This window comes from Condylura cristata, unplaced genomic scaffold, assembly GCF_000260355.1.
Source record: "Condylura cristata isolate star-nosed mole 26May11 unplaced genomic scaffold, ConCri1.0 scaffold00027, whole genome shotgun sequence".
In the NCBI taxonomy this organism is placed as follows: domain Eukaryota; kingdom Metazoa; phylum Chordata; class Mammalia; order Eulipotyphla; family Talpidae; genus Condylura; species Condylura cristata.
Genome location: NW_004567128.1, coordinates 22,760,503 through 22,781,005, shown reverse-complemented (window position 1 = coordinate 22,781,005; position 20,503 = coordinate 22,760,503). Strand labels below are relative to the sequence as shown.

The window sequence follows — 20,503 nt, the reverse complement described above, 5'->3', positions numbered from 1 at the left end:
AGAAAGTACTCAGCTACCATTTAACAGATGAAAAACCAAATTCAAGATAAAAGTTATTAGCCCAAGGTCAAAAAGCTCAAAGTCTGTGGCCAGGATTTGAATCCTGGTCTAATTCTAAAGTTTGTGTTCTTAATGTACACAAAGCAAGCTCTGCTTACATTTGCCATTACATGAGCCCTGGCATGATAGAAATTACTGCACAAAACCAAAATATCACATTTTACAAATTAAAATTTCTGGTATTTTTCTTAAAAGATTGATTTATTTATGCATACAGAACTGGGGTACAGGCCAGAGGTGCGGGGGTGGTGCGAAGCTTCATCCAAGACAGAGTGGGGAGCAGAACAGGCAAATCAATGAAGTACACTGCTGAGGGGAGCAGCAGGCGGGTCAGGAAAGGGCTGCCACGCCATGTGGGTCACCTCCGGGGCAGGCTGAGATGGAACTCATGCTGAAACAGCTTCAACCCCTTAGTGCTGTGCTCTAACCCCCAGCACCAGAGAGGGCCCTCTGGTATCTTTTTAATTTGAAGAGGAAACAATACATTTTTAAGTTCCCCAGTCTCAAACTATTGTAAGAACAATTATTTAAAATTACATTAATTGTGGTTTCTAAATAAGCCCTGTCAACTGATAAAGCGACTTTTGTCCCTCTAACAATTCTTTTTTAGTTGGCATAAACTTTCTTTCTCCCCCATTTTAGCTATGCATTACATTTTTACAATTAAGTGAAAAAAAATGTTTATAATCCTTGTTCTTAATTTAGAAAGTACGGTTATTTTATTTTCCAAATTGAAATTAACCATAAATTTTAAGCTGAATTTTATAAAAATTTTCTACCCACTGTGGACTGATGACCCTTTTAGAAGATTCCCCTCTCTGTATCAATTTAGCACTTATTAAGCAGTTTTGTAATAGAGTTGTGTCAGATGTTCAATAGAAGATTTTGTGCTTGAAATTTCTAACTTATTTAAAAAAAAATTCCTTCCCCTTGTAGATATGTATTTGATATACATGCTCCTATAAAACATAAAAAGACAAAAGGAATTGCAACCTTTGACTCAACACAACAAAAAGGTTAATTTTTAATTAACTACACTTTTTATAATTTTTAATTATTTTTTACAATCTTTATTCTATGAGCCAAAAAGATCTTGTCTCTATTTATTCAATAAGATGAGGATTGTAACTGCTATAGTCTATGTCACAGCTCATTCAACATTGGAATATTTTTTCCTAAATCATTCAGAATCTCTTTTTGAAAACTGGTTATTGTCCACACAATAGCACATGAAGTAAAAATTAATGAACAGTTTGCTATTTTTTTTTTTACATTTTTTTGGGTAAGGTATTGTATTAAACATATTGGAAAGGTAGAACTGACTTAAGTAGTATATCCTGTTCTCTCTGCCTTATGGTTTTGCTTACAATATGTTTGGTTTGCACCTTTTGCCCTATAAATTAATGTAATTGAAGATTTCCCATTTTTCCCACTATTTTCCTACTCCCTTCTACAAAGGAACTGTTATCTCTTTACTTTCATCAACAATTAGCTTTTCCTCATTTTAAAGTCTGTTCTCAAATCTTCAACTGTTCTAATTCTATTCACTGCTCAAGCATCATCTTTAAAATCTTCCATTTTGTTACAATTCTAGCTATTATGTAAGCTAGACCCAATATTGTGAAAATGAAGAAACTGAAATCTAGACAACTACTGACCTGGTTGACACTTCATATTTTATAACTTTTATTACCAACCTAAAGAGAACTCTATAATGAATCTTTCTATATGTAGATCTTAGTGTTGAGTTTCACATAGGATTCTGGAAATATAACTATTGTAATAGTATAAACAATCCATCTCTTTTAAGGTTACTGACATAAATATTGCCAAATTCCATTCCAAAAACTTTCACACCCTCCCAGCAACAACACCTAAGAGTGCTCATCCCACAGTGCCTTTGCCCAGGCTGTTGTTGCTTTTATCATGAGTTTTACTACTTAGTACTAGAGCCTGAAATTCTCTCTACAGGAACACATTTCTTAAAATAGTATGTCATAGAAAATATCTGATTTTAGAAATCTCTTTTATGCCAACATGTAAAAAGTATATTCCAAAATTGAACCCTAAGTTGGTTACTGATTAATATGATTGCTTCTTCTTGTGAAAATCTTGTGATATTATGAAAATCTTAACATTTAAAAGTAGAGAAAAGTGGGCCCTCCCTGGTGGCACAGTGGGTTAAAGCACAGCACTGACAAGGTAAAACAACTTCAGCATGAGTTCAATCCCCGCCCCGGCAGACAGCTGCTGATCTGCCCGCTGGTCCCCTCAGCAGTGTACTTTGTCAGTCTGCCTTTTCTACTCCCCACTCTGTCTCTGGTGAACCCTCTCAGGGCCCCTGCACCTTTGGACTGTATCCCAGCTCTGTATGCATAAATAAATCTTAAAAAAAAAATAGAAGAAAAAAAGTATGGGGAACTCTACAAATAGTTAAGAATGTAGTTTTGTTCCTTTGTTATTTTTAATTACCTGTTATCTTTGAAAATGTAAGAACAGAACATAATGCTGAATATCACAAGCTCAAAAGCCTTAAGAATCATATAAAGTAAGTTTGAAGTATACATTTAATTTTTCTCTAATGTCAGGTAAGTTGCCAACATTACAAAAGTTAGGTTCAAGCACAATGCATTTATTAAAACAAAAAAGAGCAGAGGATACCTGAACTCTTTAACTACTATCTCCCAGTTTAAAAATAGAAATCTTCAGCATCCAAAACAAAACTCTGACCAAGTTATGTATAAAAAAACCTGAATACTGGCTAACAAATCTGTGAAACAAGAAAGATAATTAATCCAAGACCTGTGGCAATAAACTTATTTCAAGTGTTTCTTTCATGTTTAAATGTTGGAGCCAGGCAGGAAAAGAATAACACAGAAACATTTACTTGGAAAAATATAAAACACAACTTGCTCACTTCTCTAAAATTACAGAAAAGCAAAAGATGGAGGAAGGGAAGGAAAAAGAGGGAGGAGAAGAAAGCAGCTTTTTTTTTATCATATATGTGATAGACTAGGTCTACAGTAACTAGACAAAGATGAATACAAATGACATATAATACTTTTGTCTAAAAACTTAAGTATACAGAATTCTAAATATATACTGAAGCAGCATGTTTGCAATTCACATTTATTGTACCTCAGCTATAAATTCAACTCTTAACAATTTCAGAAACACACCACAAGTTTTAATGTGTGCTTCATTTGGTTTACTATTTCCCAATATAAAACTGTATGGTTTTGAGGCCCTCCCTGGTGGCACAGCGGGTTAAAGCACAGCACTGAGAGGCTTAAGCCACTTCCACATGAGTTTGATTCCCGCCTGCTAGCCCAGGAGGAGATCCACATGGCGTGGCAGACCTCTCCTGACCTGCCCGCTGCTCCCCTCAGCAGTGTACTTTGTCGATCTGCCTGTTCTGCTCCCCGTTCTGTCTCTGGTGAATCCTCTCACCCTCCGCATCTCTGGCCTGTACCCCAGTTCTGTATGAATAAATAAATAAATCTTAAAAAAAAAAAAAAAAACTGTGTGGTTTTGAAAAGGTGGCTGAAAATTAACTACCTAAATTTCTATTTCAGGAAACAAAAGAACAGCTAAATAAATGCAAAGTAGAAGAACAAAGAACTATGGGTAACAGGAAAGAGGAAAGAGGTTGGGGAGGAAATGCATCCTAAAAGTTAAGCTGGGGATAGTTTTAATGTAATTGCTAAATCCCTAGAAAGAGTGCTTAGGAGACAGAACATGTGATCAGTATCAAAATTAAAAGAGCGATATTACCATAAACCCTAAAACATTAAAAAAAATAAAAACAATATTATAGACAGCTTTACTGCAAATAAATTTGGCCACCAAGTAGACAAGGACTAATTCCTCAAAAAAAAAAAAAAAAAAAAAAAAAAAAAAAAAAAAAACACAACTTACAAAGAGACAGACACCAGAAAATTCCCTTATTAAAAGAAAGTTGAAGGAACCTTCCTGGTAGCGCCCAGGTTAAAGCACAGCACTATGAAGCTATCCACAACAACTGCAACATGAGTTGGATCCCTAGCCAGGTATGTGACCCACATGGCATTTTGCAGACCTCTACTGTCTCAACCACTGCTTCCCCTCAGCAGTGTATTTCAGTCAATCTGCCAGTTCTGTTCCCAATTCTCTCTGGGAACCCGCTCACCACCTGCACCCCTGGGCTGTATGCCAGTTCTTGTATACATATATAAAAAAAAAGTTAGAACTGTAAATCCTTTCACAATAAAACACCAGTCTAAACTGTTTTACCGGTAAGTTCTTCCCAAAAATCTTATACTAATTCATCTAAAAAACAAAGAAAATTACTGAATGAGTTTTGAGGGTGGCAAATCTTGATACCAAAATCTACTTTAAGCTCTTCATAAACATTATTTCACTCGATCCTCTTAATCCCATGAGGTGGTTCTATTATTGTTATCCTCATTTTATAGATGAAAAGAGACTTAGAGGTTAAGTAATTTACTAGTTATAAGGCTAGTATGATATAAAACGATAATTTGAACACAAGCGATATGATTTGATTCCATGCTCTCACCACTGAATGATTTAATGTTTTGTTCTAGGATTGAGAAAGTGCTAAAATACTTATGACTGACAGTATAACACTAGAAAACAGGACTGAGTAATCAAACATCAACAATGCTTTAGCTTTCTTGTTACTGTGAGATCTGTTTACTTTTCTTAGAAATTACAGTTTTATGGCTACTTCACACAAGTTATTCCAACATATAGCCCCTGTGGAAGTGGTTTAACTAATATATTAAAGGTCATACCTGATTCTGCTGGAGGGGGGGCTGAGACTGCCCATCAGGAGCCTGGCCCTGGTTGTCATTCCCTCCTACTGGAGAGCCACGAGTCGTGGCTGTCATACTCGACACAGGGCAGATCTTTGCAATTTTGTCTGCTTATGTAGTTGTCTTGAGAAAAGAAATTATAGTCCACTTATAGAAGATGAAGTACCAGCATTTGTCAGTCTTAAAAAGTTCCAATTCAAGAATAAGCCATCTTGCAGAGACCATTGCATAACCTAAAAGATAAAAAAAAAAGCACATTTAAGATATGAAAAACATGAATTTAAGAGACTGTTCAAATTTACTATGACCAGTGAATCTAGTTAGGACAACATAGCTATATAAATTAGAGGGAAAAGAGAAAAGCTGAACTTTCAACTTACTACAATAACATAATATTCAACTTAATGAACTCTCAGATATTCCATCAAAAAATAAATCAGAAAAATCAGGATAACCTTATTATTTAATTATTTCAGTTTTCTCCTCAGATTTCAAAGACATGATTAAGGCATTTACTAAGCTGTCTTTTTTATTAAATTGTGGAATGCAAATATTGTATTCAATTCACTAATAGCTTAAATGTACTATGAAAATGTATATGCCCAATACAAAGCAGTCAGTAAAATATTATTTTTAAAAACATTTCAGGAAGGATTGTAAAACTAGCCATTTATCATTTATCATGGGTACTGTAGCATTATAAGTGGTTTTAATAGAAACTTTTACAACTAGAGGATTTTACTTTACAGAAGGTTCAATCAATACATTGCTACCCCACAGAACAGAATTTGTCAAGTGACCCTGACTTCCCACTTTTGGCAAGGTTTTGGCCACAGAACTCCCAGAGCCATGCATGACAGGACTACAAACCACAAATGTTTTAACAATGGAATTCTTTGCCACCTGGCTAGCAAATAAAGAATGCCAACACATAATTAACTCTACATTCATTAGACCAATGGATCTCACCCTTAGGTACACAGTGAAGTCATCGTATCTGCTTTTAAAAGCACTGCAGTCCAAAACCCTTCTCTGTACTGAATAAATTATAGTATTTGGGAATGAAGCCTAGGCATCAATACTTTCCAAAAATTCTCCACTAGTGGTGGATTCTAATACCACCTGATTGAGTCCCTTTAGCTATCTCTAGGTGTCTGCTCATAAATCCGGGATCCAAACACACTTCACATTTAGTGTACAACAGTCCAGGTTTGCTACTAATTTAAATTTAGCCACTTAGCCCAGATGAGTAGCCTAACAACAACGGCAAAAAGCTTAAGACTGATAATATCAAACACAGATGAGAAAAAAAAACAAACAAAAAACTTTTAGTGAAATGATAACATGATTAAGCAACCTTACTTTTTTCACTTATATATATCATGTATTACAAAAAGTCTTAAGTGAAGCAGACAATCTGAAAAACCTGGAGAAACTTCCCTATCCTTTTAGTCATTTTGGATGTTCTAGCAAATCATTTGAATAATTCTTTTTTTTACTACTGAAAAGATCAACTGAACAAATCACTCTTTTCCAAATTTGTTCCAGTTTCCTTTGTCTCCCAACCTAGGCTCATGAATCCATTGTACCCTGCCCCCCACAAGGTGATGAGCAAATCATCATTACCTCAACCGAGAAAATTCTCCTTAATGCCTTACTCTTAAGACAACAAATATATGCAGGTCTTCCTTACTGAAAAATATCACCAATCTCTGCCCTTCCCTTTGTCCAAGAATTTTGAAAACAAAGTCTGTTTCCCCTTCAAATTTTTATCATCTGGCTGTTATCTCAACTAACAAAATTGCTTTAATCCAGGTCTTAATCAATGCCTATGGATAGGTTTGAAAGTTAACCCCCCCCCCAAATTACATGCAGAGCTTTGTATGAAAATTGGGGGGGGGGAGAATCTAATCTACAGATCATCAATGCACCACTACTTGACAAATCAAATGACCACTTCTCTTCATCCTGTTTGCCTTCTTTTCAGAATTAGATATATCTGCCACTACACCCTCCCCCTTTTAAACCACTAAACTTTCTTGGTTTATACAATCTGGAATTTCAGGTTTCGTTTTCTTCCAACTTCTTTTCAAAGGGCAGGGGTGCAGTAGCATATAGTAATGATGTCAGTGATAACACACAACCACATGCAACCAAAAGAGGTGAAAGCACCCCCGAGATAGTTGACTCTACAAGTCCAGAATGGAAGCAATGCTTGGGGGGAAATTATCACAAAAGGGTGGGAGGAGATGAATTTATTACTATCACCTGGGAGCTCTCCATCTCCAAAATAAAGACAACCTTGTACCACCTCCCAAATCTTTATGAGGCCACTAACTGGGGGGCGGGAGGGGGGGGAGAGAAGCAGCATAATATAGTCCCAAGTGTGGGGCAAGTAAGGGACAAAACCTGAAGCACACCAAAATTAAAGTGGTATTTTTACAGTTTAAATAGAATTTATAGAGTATTTTCTTATCAGTTAGAAAATTGAGACTCTAAATCCTCAATCTAAATCATCAAAGCATACCAAGTTTACAAATCTAAAATTCTATTATTTTTGTTCTCTAAACCAATACTATCTAAAAAGATTTTTCCAAGAAATAAGCCAAATCTGAATGAATGGATAAACAAAATATGGCATGATCACACTGTTAAAAAGGAAAGTGACACATGCTACAGTGTGGATGAAATCGGAAAACATTTTCAAATTCCTTACCCTAATATTCAAGAAATTTACAAACTATTTCATATTTATTTAGGGAAGATAAAATTGCAAAAGAGGGGCCCTCCGTGGTGGTGCGTGGGTTAAAGCACAGCACTAAGAAGCTAAAGCCACTTCAGCATGAGTTTGATCCCCACCCCAGAGGTGACCCACATGGTGCGGCAGACCTCTCCTGACCTGCCTGCTGCTCCCCTCAGCAGTGTACTTTGTCGGTCGGCGTGTTCTGCTCCACGCTCTGTTTCTGGTGAATCCTCCCACCGCTCCTACAACCTGGCCTGCACTCCATTTGCGTATGCATAAATAAATCTTTTTTTTTTATTGCAAAAGAATTCTTTTGCAAGTATTCTTTTTTTACCAACTTAAGTAAAATAAACCAGTTGCAAAAAGACAAATATTCTGATTCCATAATATGAGCCACTTACACTCAAAATAAAATGGTGTGGTTACAGGGTTAGAAGGAGTAATGGACAGTTTTTTTTTTTTTTTAAAGATTTATTTATGCATACAGAAGCCAGAGGTGCAGGGGCAGTGAGAGGATTCACCAGAGACAGAGTGGAGAGTAGAACAGGCCGACTGATGAAATACACTGATGAGGGAGCTGTGGACAGGGTCAGGAGAGGTCTGCCATGCCTTGTGGGTCACCTCCAGGGCAGGGATTGAACTCATGCTGAAGTGGCTTTATCTTAGTGCTGTGCACCACCAGGGAGGGCCCCGCAGTTAAGTTTTTAATGGGTATGAAGTTTCCATTTGGGAAGATGAAAATATTCTGGAAATGGGTAATGGTTGCACAATGTGAATGTACTTAATTTCACTACCTGTAAATTTACAATGGTAAACTGGTAATTTTATGTGTTTTCCCATAACAAAATTATACATCTCATTCACTCTCCTTTAACACTCACTTGGAGATCCTTTGTGCTAAAATATCTTGAAATAACATATTCATGTTTATTTATGGTCAACACTCTTCCATCTGTATGTATCCCAAAAAGCCATCATCTAGAAATAATCAGAACTATCTGGCAAAGTTCAGGGGATAAATTATTCTAGACAAAGGTATTCTATAGCTAAGGGACTACTCCCTCTTTAAACAAAAGTTTAATGTAAATGGAAAAGGTGGCAGTATCTATGTAACCCTACCCCAAACAAATATCTTTTCTCAGATGACAGAACTACATCTTCTTCCATATAATATTCCATCAGCAATTACTCAAGCTATTTGCCATTCCAATCTTTCAGTCTCATCTTTGCACTGGTTTCTGTGTCTATTTCTGTCAAGTTCAACATTTCTAGGATTTCCAATACTGTTGAGTCTCTGCTGCTCTATTCTGCTACCATAAGTCACCTTTCCATCACTACCTGAAAACTATACCTTTTCCTCAGCATGCTATCTTGTGAGCTTAAGAACAAGAAATAGATGTAGAACAATTAAAAATAATTTCTGAACTGAACATAACTTGTTCAAAATCTCATCTCTGCCACTTACAACTTGCTTATCTTAAAGGGCACAAAATAACCACTCTATTATTCCAAGTCTTTGAAAGTGAGATAATGCTTCCCACAAAAAAGTCCTATTATTTTATTAATGTTTCATAAATTTCCTAATTTAATAGTGTTTCATAAATATCAAGGGCACAGAACATTTCTTGAAAATGTAATTTTATCCTCTCCTTACTAAAAGGCACTGTGTAAAGGTACTGTGTCTGTCTCTTGAATATTAGAGGAAAAACCTGAAAATAACATTTTCCAATATAATTTAGAAAGGCTAGAGTAAGGAAATAAACTTATCAAAGACAAACTACAATTTCCTTAATAAATCCCATTCAATACAAGTAGAGGAAACAGATGGGAATTGAATTGTTTTACTTGATTTCAAGAAACAATTTCAAGGCTCTAACCAACCTTATTTTCCTGCTTATAAAGATTTAGGCATACCTTCAGCAGAACTTAAACAAGCCTTTTAAACAAGTAAAAGCAACAGTATTCTGCACAGAAATGAGCAACTCAATAATTATTCAAATCACTTAGAATTTGACACACTGCAATCCTACCTATAGGACTGGTCCAATTCAACAAATCACAATATGTAACATTTTAAGTTTTACAAATTTACATAAAGCTTCAAGTTTTAGCTTATAAAAGCAAAATAAAAAGCTCCCCACTCAGTCTCTAGTGAATCCTCTCACTCCCCACATCTCTGGGGCCTGTACCCCAGTTCCTGTACACATATATGTATCTTTTTTCTTTTTAAAGGTTCCAAACCTCTTATCATATCATTGTTAATTCCAAAGGCAGTATTCCTCCTTCCTCGGGTGATATAAAAGGAGTTCCAAAATTCATTTCTTTTAACACAACAAAAGATACCTTAAGGACCTTTGTGCCAGCCAGGACCTGGGAGGAAGACCAAATACTTATTATAATCACACTACCACTGGTATATTTACAGTTCCATATTAATTTGTACACTACTGCATAAGTTATGAGCATATATACATCTGGCAAAATAGGAGGCACTTTATTTGTGCAACCCCACTTAATCATCAGGATACCTATCCAAAAGGACACTGGTCCAATTCAACAGACGTCAAGAGACTGACTTAAGTTGTGTCCAAGATAGCAGAAACATCTATTAGGCTACAAAGTCATTGGCTCTTCCATAATACCATGAAGTTTCTCTATAGTTTCCAAGATATTCATGTTCTCTGATTACACAAGGGGGAGAATTTAGGGAGAGGGCAAGAAAAAAGAACTGATCTTTCTCATACATGTAGTTACCATCTAAATTATATATTTTATCTTTTTGGCTTTACATTATAAATATGTGCTTTACTAAAAAACAAAACACATCATGCCATGGCTCTGCTGCAAAACCTTAAAAGAGCAGAATAAGGACAAAAATATTTCTCTGTGTGGTCTATAAGGCCAAACACCCATATCCAGCCTAAACTTACAAATAGTTCTGACTCTAATTCAAGTGGCCGTCTGATCCCTTCAAAATGTTTTTCTTCCTGCTGCCTCTGGGGCATTTACTTGTAGAAGCAGTCTTAGTTTTGCCCATACTGATTCAAGAGCTCTCAATTCCACTGCCTCAATTCATCAAGTACTTTCAAAGCATCTGTGTGATGATCTTTCTCCTTACCAAAACATAAAAGCTGCATTAAATGTAAAAGATACATGAACTTTGTTCATCATGTGACTGGCACACAGTAAGTACTTAAAACTAAAATGGGATGAGGTTGGAGAGCGTAGTAAAATCAACCACCACCATGTCAAATCCTCACCCCACCCATCTCCATCAATTCCTCTTTACATTGTGTCTGTTATCTTCCCCACTCCCGTACATACCACTCTTGTCTACACTCCAATTTTAACAGCAATCTGGCTGATTTTCACACAACCAATCTGTTTGGGACATTAATGTTAATTAATCTTCCAAAATGTAAAGTCCTTGAAACCCTTAGTGACTTTCCCATCCATACCTGTTACATAAAAATTCAAGATCTTTCACAATTGGTCTTAATTTCTCAATATCATCTTTCATTCTCCAATTTCAATATTGCAACCATGTTGACATACGTCAAATATTTAAAACATTTCCTATTAGTAGTGATTAATAAAAGAGCCATCTATAAATGTTATGTCTTTATTATGAATATGCATTACAATTTCTGGAAGAATTCATAAAAAATAAAGAATAGTGATGATGATAATAAGTATTTCTGTGTTTACTTTGTTTCAGGCACTATTCTAAGCTGTATATACAAAATTAATCCTCAGAACAAGTCTACAATTAGCCCCATCTCAGGAGTAAAGAAACTGAGACAGAGTGAACAGTCAGTGATAGAACCAGGATTCTAACCCAGGCAGTACAAGATCTGGCTCTACTGTTTCAACTACCATGCCATACATTAGTAATGCTGGAAAGTAAAGGGAAAAACTATCATTAATCCCATGACACACCCACCTTCAAGATAAATTATCAAAATGCTTTCGATGTAGAAACTCATTTTATAAAACTGGATTTTTCACTTATTTTCCCATGTTCAGTATTCTTCTACATTCTCAATGGCTATGTATTGCACAATTTTCTAAAACACAATAGCTGTTGTAGTCCTAAGAAATAAGGTATATTCAAACATCATGTTATAAAAACTATTGTTCTATGGGGAGATGAGAATTCATGTTGAGTTCAAAAGCAACAAGTTATTTTCAATAGCTGAGTTCACATCTATAAACCTAAATATCTCTAAGCAATTTTAGAAGTAACTTTTGTTCAAGAGTAAATAAAGGCCTTTCTTTTCAGAGTTCTACCGCATTGCCAGTATAGGACTCTTCCTTCTTATCATAGTATTATACACAAAGCCAATCAAAACAGCTATGTAAAGCCACAACCCCCAACCCACCCAAGTGCATAATGTTAATCCAGACAGCATCACATTCAATCAAGAACTCAGGCTAGTGCAAATGAAGAATGTCTAATTAATCTTTGTTAAATGCAAACATATTAATTGAGCTAAACGCCCATATTCTATTACCACCAATATTAAACATACACACCCCTAATTTTTGGTCATTAAATCATTATGTACATCCACTGCTACTTCCTAAAGATAGAAAGTTATCACAACAGAATTGTACCCTGCATTCTAAATTTATAGTGGCAGCAAAAATTTACTCAATTAGTAGTTGGCCACTCTTACCAAATGCTTCTTCAAATGTATATAACTCAGACAACAGAAAAATCAATCTGATTAAATAATAGGCAGGGAAAATGAATGACTTATTTTTCCCAAAAAAAGACATACAGATGGTCAAAGAGAAACTGAAAAGATGCTTGCCACCACTATTCATCAGATTAGGAAATGCAAATCAAAACCACACAGGTTATTGCCGCCTCATACCTGTCAGCATAACCATCAAAAATAAATAAATAAATAAGACATCATAAGTGTTGGTGAGAATGTGGAAAAAAGGGAACCCTTCTGCACTGATGGTGGGAATGTAAACTGATAATGCCATTAAGGAAAACAGGCAGTTCACAAAAAATTAGAGCTACAATATGACCCAGCAATTCTACTTCTGGGCATTTATCCAAAGAAAATGAAAACATCAATTCAAATAAAAGATTATCTGCATTCCTGTGCTCACTACAGCATTATTTACAACAGCCAAGATATGGAAACAACCTAAGTACCAATGGATAAATGGCTGATAATGTGGTAAAGTCATTGAGTTTCCTACGCTTCAATCAATGAGGAACTGTGTATACAATGGTGGTCTTAATAATCTAAACCATGTACCATAGGAGTAAAGTAGTCTATATCATCTAGGTTTGTATCTAACACTTTATGATGTTTGTACAACAAAAATCACCTAACAACACAACTCTCAAAATAAACCCCCATCACTAAGACACACATGATTATATATGTATACATATATAATGGGAAACTACAACTGCACAACTGTAAAATAAATAGGCACTTACTATTTGCAAGATGGAAGGGCATTATGCTAAGTGAAACAAGACAAGAAATGACAAAGACTTCACTTACATGAGAAATCTAAAACATGAAATAAAACTCATAAATGCAGATGACAGGTTTGTGGTTACCAGAATAAAGAGGGAAACTGGATGAAGGGGGCCAAGAGGTACAAATTTAAAGTTATTAGTCACAGGAATGTAGTGGAAATAATGAGATCCACTACCAAGAAGACACAAAATTTAAAAAACTTCTAATCTAAGAATAGGAGGAAAACAGACATATTGTGATCTTTTAACATTGAATACAGATTTCAAATAATATTAAACCCTTGAAAATAATAGGTTGACTTCAATTTAAAAAAAAAAAAGAAAACCCATGCAAAGCATCTGTCAAGTTGTATGTACCTATACATAATAATTAGGGTACTGGAAGCTTTTGTTTCTATAAAAACTTCAATAAACTCCAGTATTCTTTACAAGGCATTTTCAAACATTTATTTTTTAAGTGGCTGTAGGCAATGAGTAATTTTAAATGAAAATGACTTCTGGAATGGTGGCACCAGAAGCTATGTGAGCACTCTCCAGTGAATTAGCAATAATAACTGATGAAAAAGAAAATACTAAAGTATTAAGTTGCCCTAAGGGTACATAGCAAATGAAGAAACATTCATTCAAGAAAAGGTACTACATCTCAGAACAGTCCATAGCATTTTGAGCCAGCGGTCAGGCTGTCTTTATAGTAGACAAGAGCAGCCAAGAGGTTTGGACTTACTTTCTTCCACCCAGTACTCACTTGTAAGGCAAATGCTCAAACCCAGGTTCAGTAGCCCAAAGATAACATGGGCAGGGCCCTCCCTGGTGGCGCAGCGGGTTAAAGCACTGCACTGAGGATCTAAAGCCGCTTCCGCATGAGTTCGATTCCCGCCTGCCCCGGAGGTGACCACATGGCGTGGCAGACCTCTCCTGACCCGCCCGCTGCTCCCCTCAGCAGTGTACTTCGTCCATCTGCCTGTTCTGCTCCCCACTCTGTCTCTGGTGAAGCCTCTCACCGCCCCTGAGCCTCTGGTCTGTACCCCAGTTCTGTATGCACAAATAAATAAATCTTTAAATAAAAAAAAAAAAAAGATAACATGGGCAAATAGCCCTCCCTTCATCCCATTAGTAATACCAAAGTTCCATACCAAGGAAATTGAGATGAAAACCATAGTCTGCTGCTCCCAGCACCCTGCTCATGAAGCAGAGGTGTCAGTCACAGAAATGGGTGACCACCCCACATTTTTGAAGCAATGGTGTAAAGGTTTTGCCCAGAGGAGAGGCAGGCAATAACAGCACTGAAGCTCACCTGAGGGTACACTAAAAAACAAATGAAAAGAGGCAATAAGCAATTTAGAAGCTGACTGCTCCATGAGGGTGCTAAATTTTAAACCAGCTAGTAGAATACTACAAAGAAAAAAAGTGGCAGTCAAGAGGCTCCATGGGGTCAGAACAAACCTCAGACTTCTGCCTGAAAGACAGAATTGAGTGGGGCTATAAGGCACTTAAATCCCAGGATATCATCTAGAACAAGAGCAATCAGCCAACAGTTACTGGAAACTAACATTCGCACATGTTGCCAACAGAGGGAGACAGCTAACAGAAAGATCAGTCAATGAATGCCTTGCTAAATTCAGTCAGTCATTCCAGGGAATTCTGTATATAACTAGAACATGTGTGCCCTCTGAAGAACAAAACCATGTTATGAGAAAAACTGACTTTTAAAATATGACAGGCCGTTAACTAGACAAATAAGCAAGGAAAGAGGCCCTGCGGGTGGGCAGTAGCAGGGAATATGTATCCAAAGGTGCTAGTATAAAAGTTTCCATTATCCCTAAAAAGAGAAGAAAAAAATAAACCCCTAACACATGCAAAGAAACAAGAAAAATGTGACCAACATGGAGGAATGAAGGGAGAGCAGGTTAAAAAAACTGGCTTTGAGAAGTTCCACCTGTCAAACTTAGCAAAGGCTACAAAAACAGTTATGAATTTCAAAGAACTAAAGGTAAACATGCTTAAAAATAAAAAAGGAAAACAATTTGACAATGTTTAAAAAGACTATCAATAAAGAAATGAGCTTTAAAAAAAAAACACGAAAGAGCCAAGTGACAATTCTGGAGAGAAAAAAATAACTGAAATGAAAAATTCAGTGAAATGGTTCAAAAAATATGAGCTGTAGAACAAGGAATAGCAAATCAATAGAATAAGCGATCTAAAAAAAAAGGCAGGGGGGGGAGTTCCAGAGAAATGTAGGACACAATCATACCAACACATGTATAATGAAGTCTCAGAAAGAGAAAAGCATAAAGGATAGTTGAAATTATGGTCAAAATTACTCCCAAAAGCAATGACAGCTACACATCCAAGAAAATCAACACTAAATAGGGCAAATGCAGCAAGGGGGTCGATCAGACTATTTTTCTTTTTTAAAAAAGATTTACTTATTTATGCATACAAGAACTGGGATACAGACCAGAGAGGTTCAGGGGTGGGGGTGAGAAGTTTCACCAGAGAATAAATAAATTGGTGAGCAGTGGGTGGGTCAGAAGAGGTCTGCCACACCATGTGGCAGGCCAAGGATGGAACTCATGCTGCAGTGGCTGGTGCTGCAGATAGTTTCATAGTGCTGCACTTTAACCTACTGCACCACCAGGGAGGCCCCAGACTGGGAAATTTCATAGTCAAAAATTTCAAAAGTCAAATAAAGGGAAGAAAAGGGAGCCACTACAAGAATCGAACCATCACACAAAAGGATACTCATTAAGACTATCAGCTGGTTTCTCATCAGAAAGATGGGGTAGCCAAAAGGCACTGGGATGACATACCCAAAGTACTATAAGGAAAAACACCTGTCAATCAAAATTGAAACCAGAGACTGGGTTCCAACATAACAGCCTGAGGCACTTAGAAGGCCAATCTGCAGAAATGAGTACTTACCAGTAAATATAATCACAAAAACATATTGCATATTTATAGATTTTACATTCAACTAGAAATATATCCTGCACTTGACTGCATGTCAGGGTCACCTCAGAGGTGGAGTCAGCAAAACAATAATCTGTGTTTAGTGTAAAGAAGGCCTGTGGTGATGTCTGGAAAGTCCAGATACCAAGTCCTCTACTACCCTGTTTAGCAGTTACTAAGAGCACCAAATAATGCCCTTACTCTGACCCTACAGGGGTATTCTCTAGGACAGTCTTTGGTCCTTACATCAATCAACCCATATATGATGACTGAGTTGACTTTATATAAAAAAAGCTATTACTTTGGCCCTCCCTGGTAGCTCAACTGGTAAGGATGCAGCACTGCAAGTGAACCATAGTCGCTTCAGTGTGAGTTTGATCCCGGGCCCCAGAGATGACCTACATGGTCCGGCATACCTTTCCTGGCCTGCCCACTGCTCCCCTCAGCAGTGCACTTCATCCATTTGTCGGTTCTGCTCCCCACTGTCTCTGGTGAATCCTCTCACCCCCTGCACCTATGGCCTGTACCCCAGTTCTGTATAAAAAAAGTAAATGATGCTGCTAAAAAATGGGGATAGGGAACATTTTTTAATAATTAAAGGGTCCACTTATCATGAAGATGTAACAATTATAAGAAATCTGTTTTCTAACAGTTTCAAGATATCTAAAGTTCAAAAAAGGATAAAAATGAAAAATAGGCAATTCGGTAATAAGATTTGAACTCCCCACTCTCACAAATGGATAAAAATAAGCAAAAGAGAAACAAAGTTAATAATAGCAACACTCTAAGCCAAATAGATCATATAAGCTTATAGAATACTTTACCCAACAAGGAATACACATTCTTGAATACACATAAACATTCTCTAGCATAGACCATATGCTAGGTTCTATATCAAGTCTCAATAGATTTAAAGAACTGAAAGTTAAGTATATTCTCTTAACAGTGGAATAAAATTAAAATTCAATAGAAGGGAATTTGGAAAATTCAGAAATATGTAGAAATCAAAAAGATTTATTTAGGTAGTATTTATATTCAAACCACTTATTAATTCCTGTGTTGATTTTCATGATAGAAAATCCTGCTGTCTACAAATAAAAATATTGAATTCTCTCCCCAAATATAAAACTAAAGGTAGACTTTGTCTTTGAAATATACTATACTATTATTTGTTAAGAAAAAGTGTAAAGTACAAAAAATTTAGGCATACAGAAAGATGAAACTAAGTCATTATTATACTTTTGTACTCAGCTCCACAGCACTTACCGTAAGAAAACATTACAAGCACTCTAAGCCACTATTTTAAAATTGCCCAGCCCTGCAAACAGGCATCCAAATATATATATATATATCCAAGACATCAATGAAGTGTCAAAAACATCAGTATTATTTCCATTTAATCAATTTCACATCAATGATATTGAGAGGGGGAAGGAGGGAAGAAATTAGCAGAACTGTATGTAAAGAATAAGCCAAAAAAAAAAAAAAAGCAATCAAAAGGGAAGTGAGAGAACAGGGCAGGAGTGACAACAGTAAACATTTATCAAGTACTTACCATGTGCCATATACCAACTGAAGCATTTTAAATGCTTTATTAAATACAATAATCCTAAAAAGTACTCATTAGTACCATTTTACAGATGGGGGGGGACAACTAAAGTACCTATGTGGCTAGGACATATGTTAATTGGGACAAAACTACCAAAACTAGATTTCAAACCTAGATACAATGGTGTCAACATTTCTATTCATCATCTTCCTCTGCTACAGCGCTATCTATCTCAGTGCTATAGGAGAAATTACAGAGGTGAGAAATACAATGACTTCACTAATCCTATTGGGTATTAATCAACCGCTCTTGTTAAAAAAAGGCCTCATAAAATTATTTGCCCCAGGAACAGTGTGGTATACAAAATCAGAAATCAGAAAATTATAAGTTTAAATTTGTACTCTTGCACTTAATGTGTGATCTCAGGCAAAGCCCCCAAAACTCTTTAGGATTCAGTTTCCTCACATCAGAATAACAAGGGCTTGGATTGTGATGATTAATGAAGTAATGATTATCTTTAAATGTCAGATGGTATACAGTTAAAATATTAGTTCCCTTTTCTCTAAAATAACATTCCATTGGAAGGAAAACTAAAGACAAGTATTTGTAATATGCTACTGAGGATGGAACACTGGTACAAATTTTTAAAGTTAAAAAAGAGAGTCAAATTGAAGTCTGTTCTGCTACAACAATGTAGTTTTGTAATGGAATTTGGCTCACTGACAAATGCCAACAAACACACCTGTAAGTCACATTAATTCATAAGTGATACCCCCCCCCAACACACTGCTTAGCACAAAATAACAGCAGATGAATGCATTGTGGGGGTAGGGGAAGACGTAGTCTGGACCAGATGGTCATCACCCCCACATTCTTCTTAGCTCACTCTGGCCACATGCTTATACATACTTGTAAAGATCAGTTCTACCTGATCTTTGTGCATTTTATTCAAGATTTGTGTTCCTAACTCAGTGACCTCAACCCTTCCTCTACAACCCTGACCCATGTTCATTTTTTTTTCCCTTAAAGTCCTATATTTACTATAGTTTGTCAAGAACAGATAATCTTTCAAGCTGGTCTGTTCATGTCATTAAAATGTTTACTATTTCCCTTTAACCTCAATTACAAAGTTACACTGTTTCGGAGTGATCAGGTTTTTCAGCAATTACAATACAGCAGATATGCCTACAATATTTAATCTCCATTTGTTATTGTTTGCCCCCCTCAAGGTTCTGAGAAGCCTCAGATTGTTGGAAGGCTTTAAATGAGAGAATACAGGTGTTCAACAAGTGATATAGGTATTTTAACAAATACTGGTTATTTTTCCCTTGAAATGGTATAGAGATACCTACTCCTGACAAGTCTCACTTTTAACCTTCCCAAGTTCCCTAAGAATATGATTTCTAGATCGGTCCAGGGGGAAGTATTCCAACTATGAATTACCTGAATTGTCTTGCTCCTGATCTACATAATCACAATTGTTCACTTAACCTTATAAATGAACAGCCTCAACAATTTTACTAGCACAGCTGTTTTTATTTGTTTTTTTTTTTAAGATTTACTTATTTATGCATATAAGAACTGAGGTGTAAGTCAGGGCTGGGGAGGCAGGTGAGAGGATCCATCAGAGACAGAGTGGGGATCAGAACAGGCAGATTGACTGAAATGCACTGCTGAGGTGATCAGCAGGCAAGGCAAGAGAGGTCTCCTGCACCATTGTGTGTAAGTTACCTCCCTGACTAGGTACTGAACTGGTGCTGCAGTGGGTGTGGCTAGCTTCATAGTGCTGTCTTAATTCCTTGCACCACCAGGGAGGCCCCACAGCTGTTTTTATTATTCAATTGTATTAGCACAGAACCTTACCATATTCCAAGCTTTGCCCTACTTTTTAAAAGGTAAATTTCAAGCTATCTTACCATCTGTAAAAGACAATTCGTGGCACAATATTCCTATCAATTTGTGCTGGCGCACACACACAAAGTGGCAATAGGAGACTTACAGAAACCAGTAACAACAACACATCAAAATTATACAGTGCTACATAATTTACTATTCTGGGTTTGGGGGTAGGGGAAAAGAGGTTAAAAGAATGAACCACCGGGCCCTCTCTGTGTTGCAGCAGGTAAAGCACAGCATTGAGAAGCTAAAGCCACTTCCGCATGAGTTCGATCCCCACCCCGGAGGTGACCCACATGGCGAGGCAGACCTCTCCTGACCTGCCTGCTGCTCCCATTAACAGTGTACTTCATCAGTCTGCCTGCTCTGCTCCCGACTCTGTCTCTGGTGAATCCGCTCATGGCCCCTACACCTCTGACTTGTACCCCAGTTCTATATGCATAAATAAATAAATCTTTTTAAAAAATGAACCACCCATTTTCGAAATGTAGCTTTACTTTTCATATATTAGGGAAATAACCTAGTATAAAGAGACTTGAAGTCATCTGACTCTAAGCACCAGGTTTCTAGCAACAACACTAAAAGCTGGCTCAAGTTTGCTGATTCTGGTTCTACCTTTCAGAATTTTAAAAAATGAATTTGTATTACTTTCTATTTTAATGCTGTTTAAATATATGCAAAAATAAAATTACAATTGATTAAAGCTTATAAAAAGACAAATTTATAAACTAAATGCGAAACAATTAATATTAATATAGTATGACAGATGGTAGCCTATTACTGACTGCTAAGACATGGGTTCCTTTTGAGTTCTGTGTGCCTATATTACCACCATCATATGTCATGTGGTACTCAGCTTTCCTACTTAAATTACACCACTAATTTTAACTAGAGCAAAAAAGAGGCATGAAAGACATACTTGGAAGGCTAGAACCTGCAGGAAATGGCTAAGAGATACTCAATGACTATTAAGATTT

General features: G+C 36.5%; 1 protein-coding gene across 2 annotated transcripts in view; it reads right to left on the bottom strand.

The window, feature by feature from the left end:
- Positions 1-20,503, bottom strand: part of USP9X (ubiquitin specific peptidase 9, X-linked) — a 112,801-nt gene that overhangs the window by 73,672 nt on the left and 18,626 nt on the right. For both annotated transcript variants that reach the window (XM_012730322.1, XM_004689954.2), the window contains exon 2: positions 4,857-5,110. In XM_012730322.1, the coding sequence (XP_012585776.1) occupies positions 4,857-4,952 (96 nt within the window). In that variant the 5' untranslated portion in view covers positions 4,953-5,110. The remainder of the gene's footprint in view (positions 1-4,856; positions 5,111-20,503) is intronic.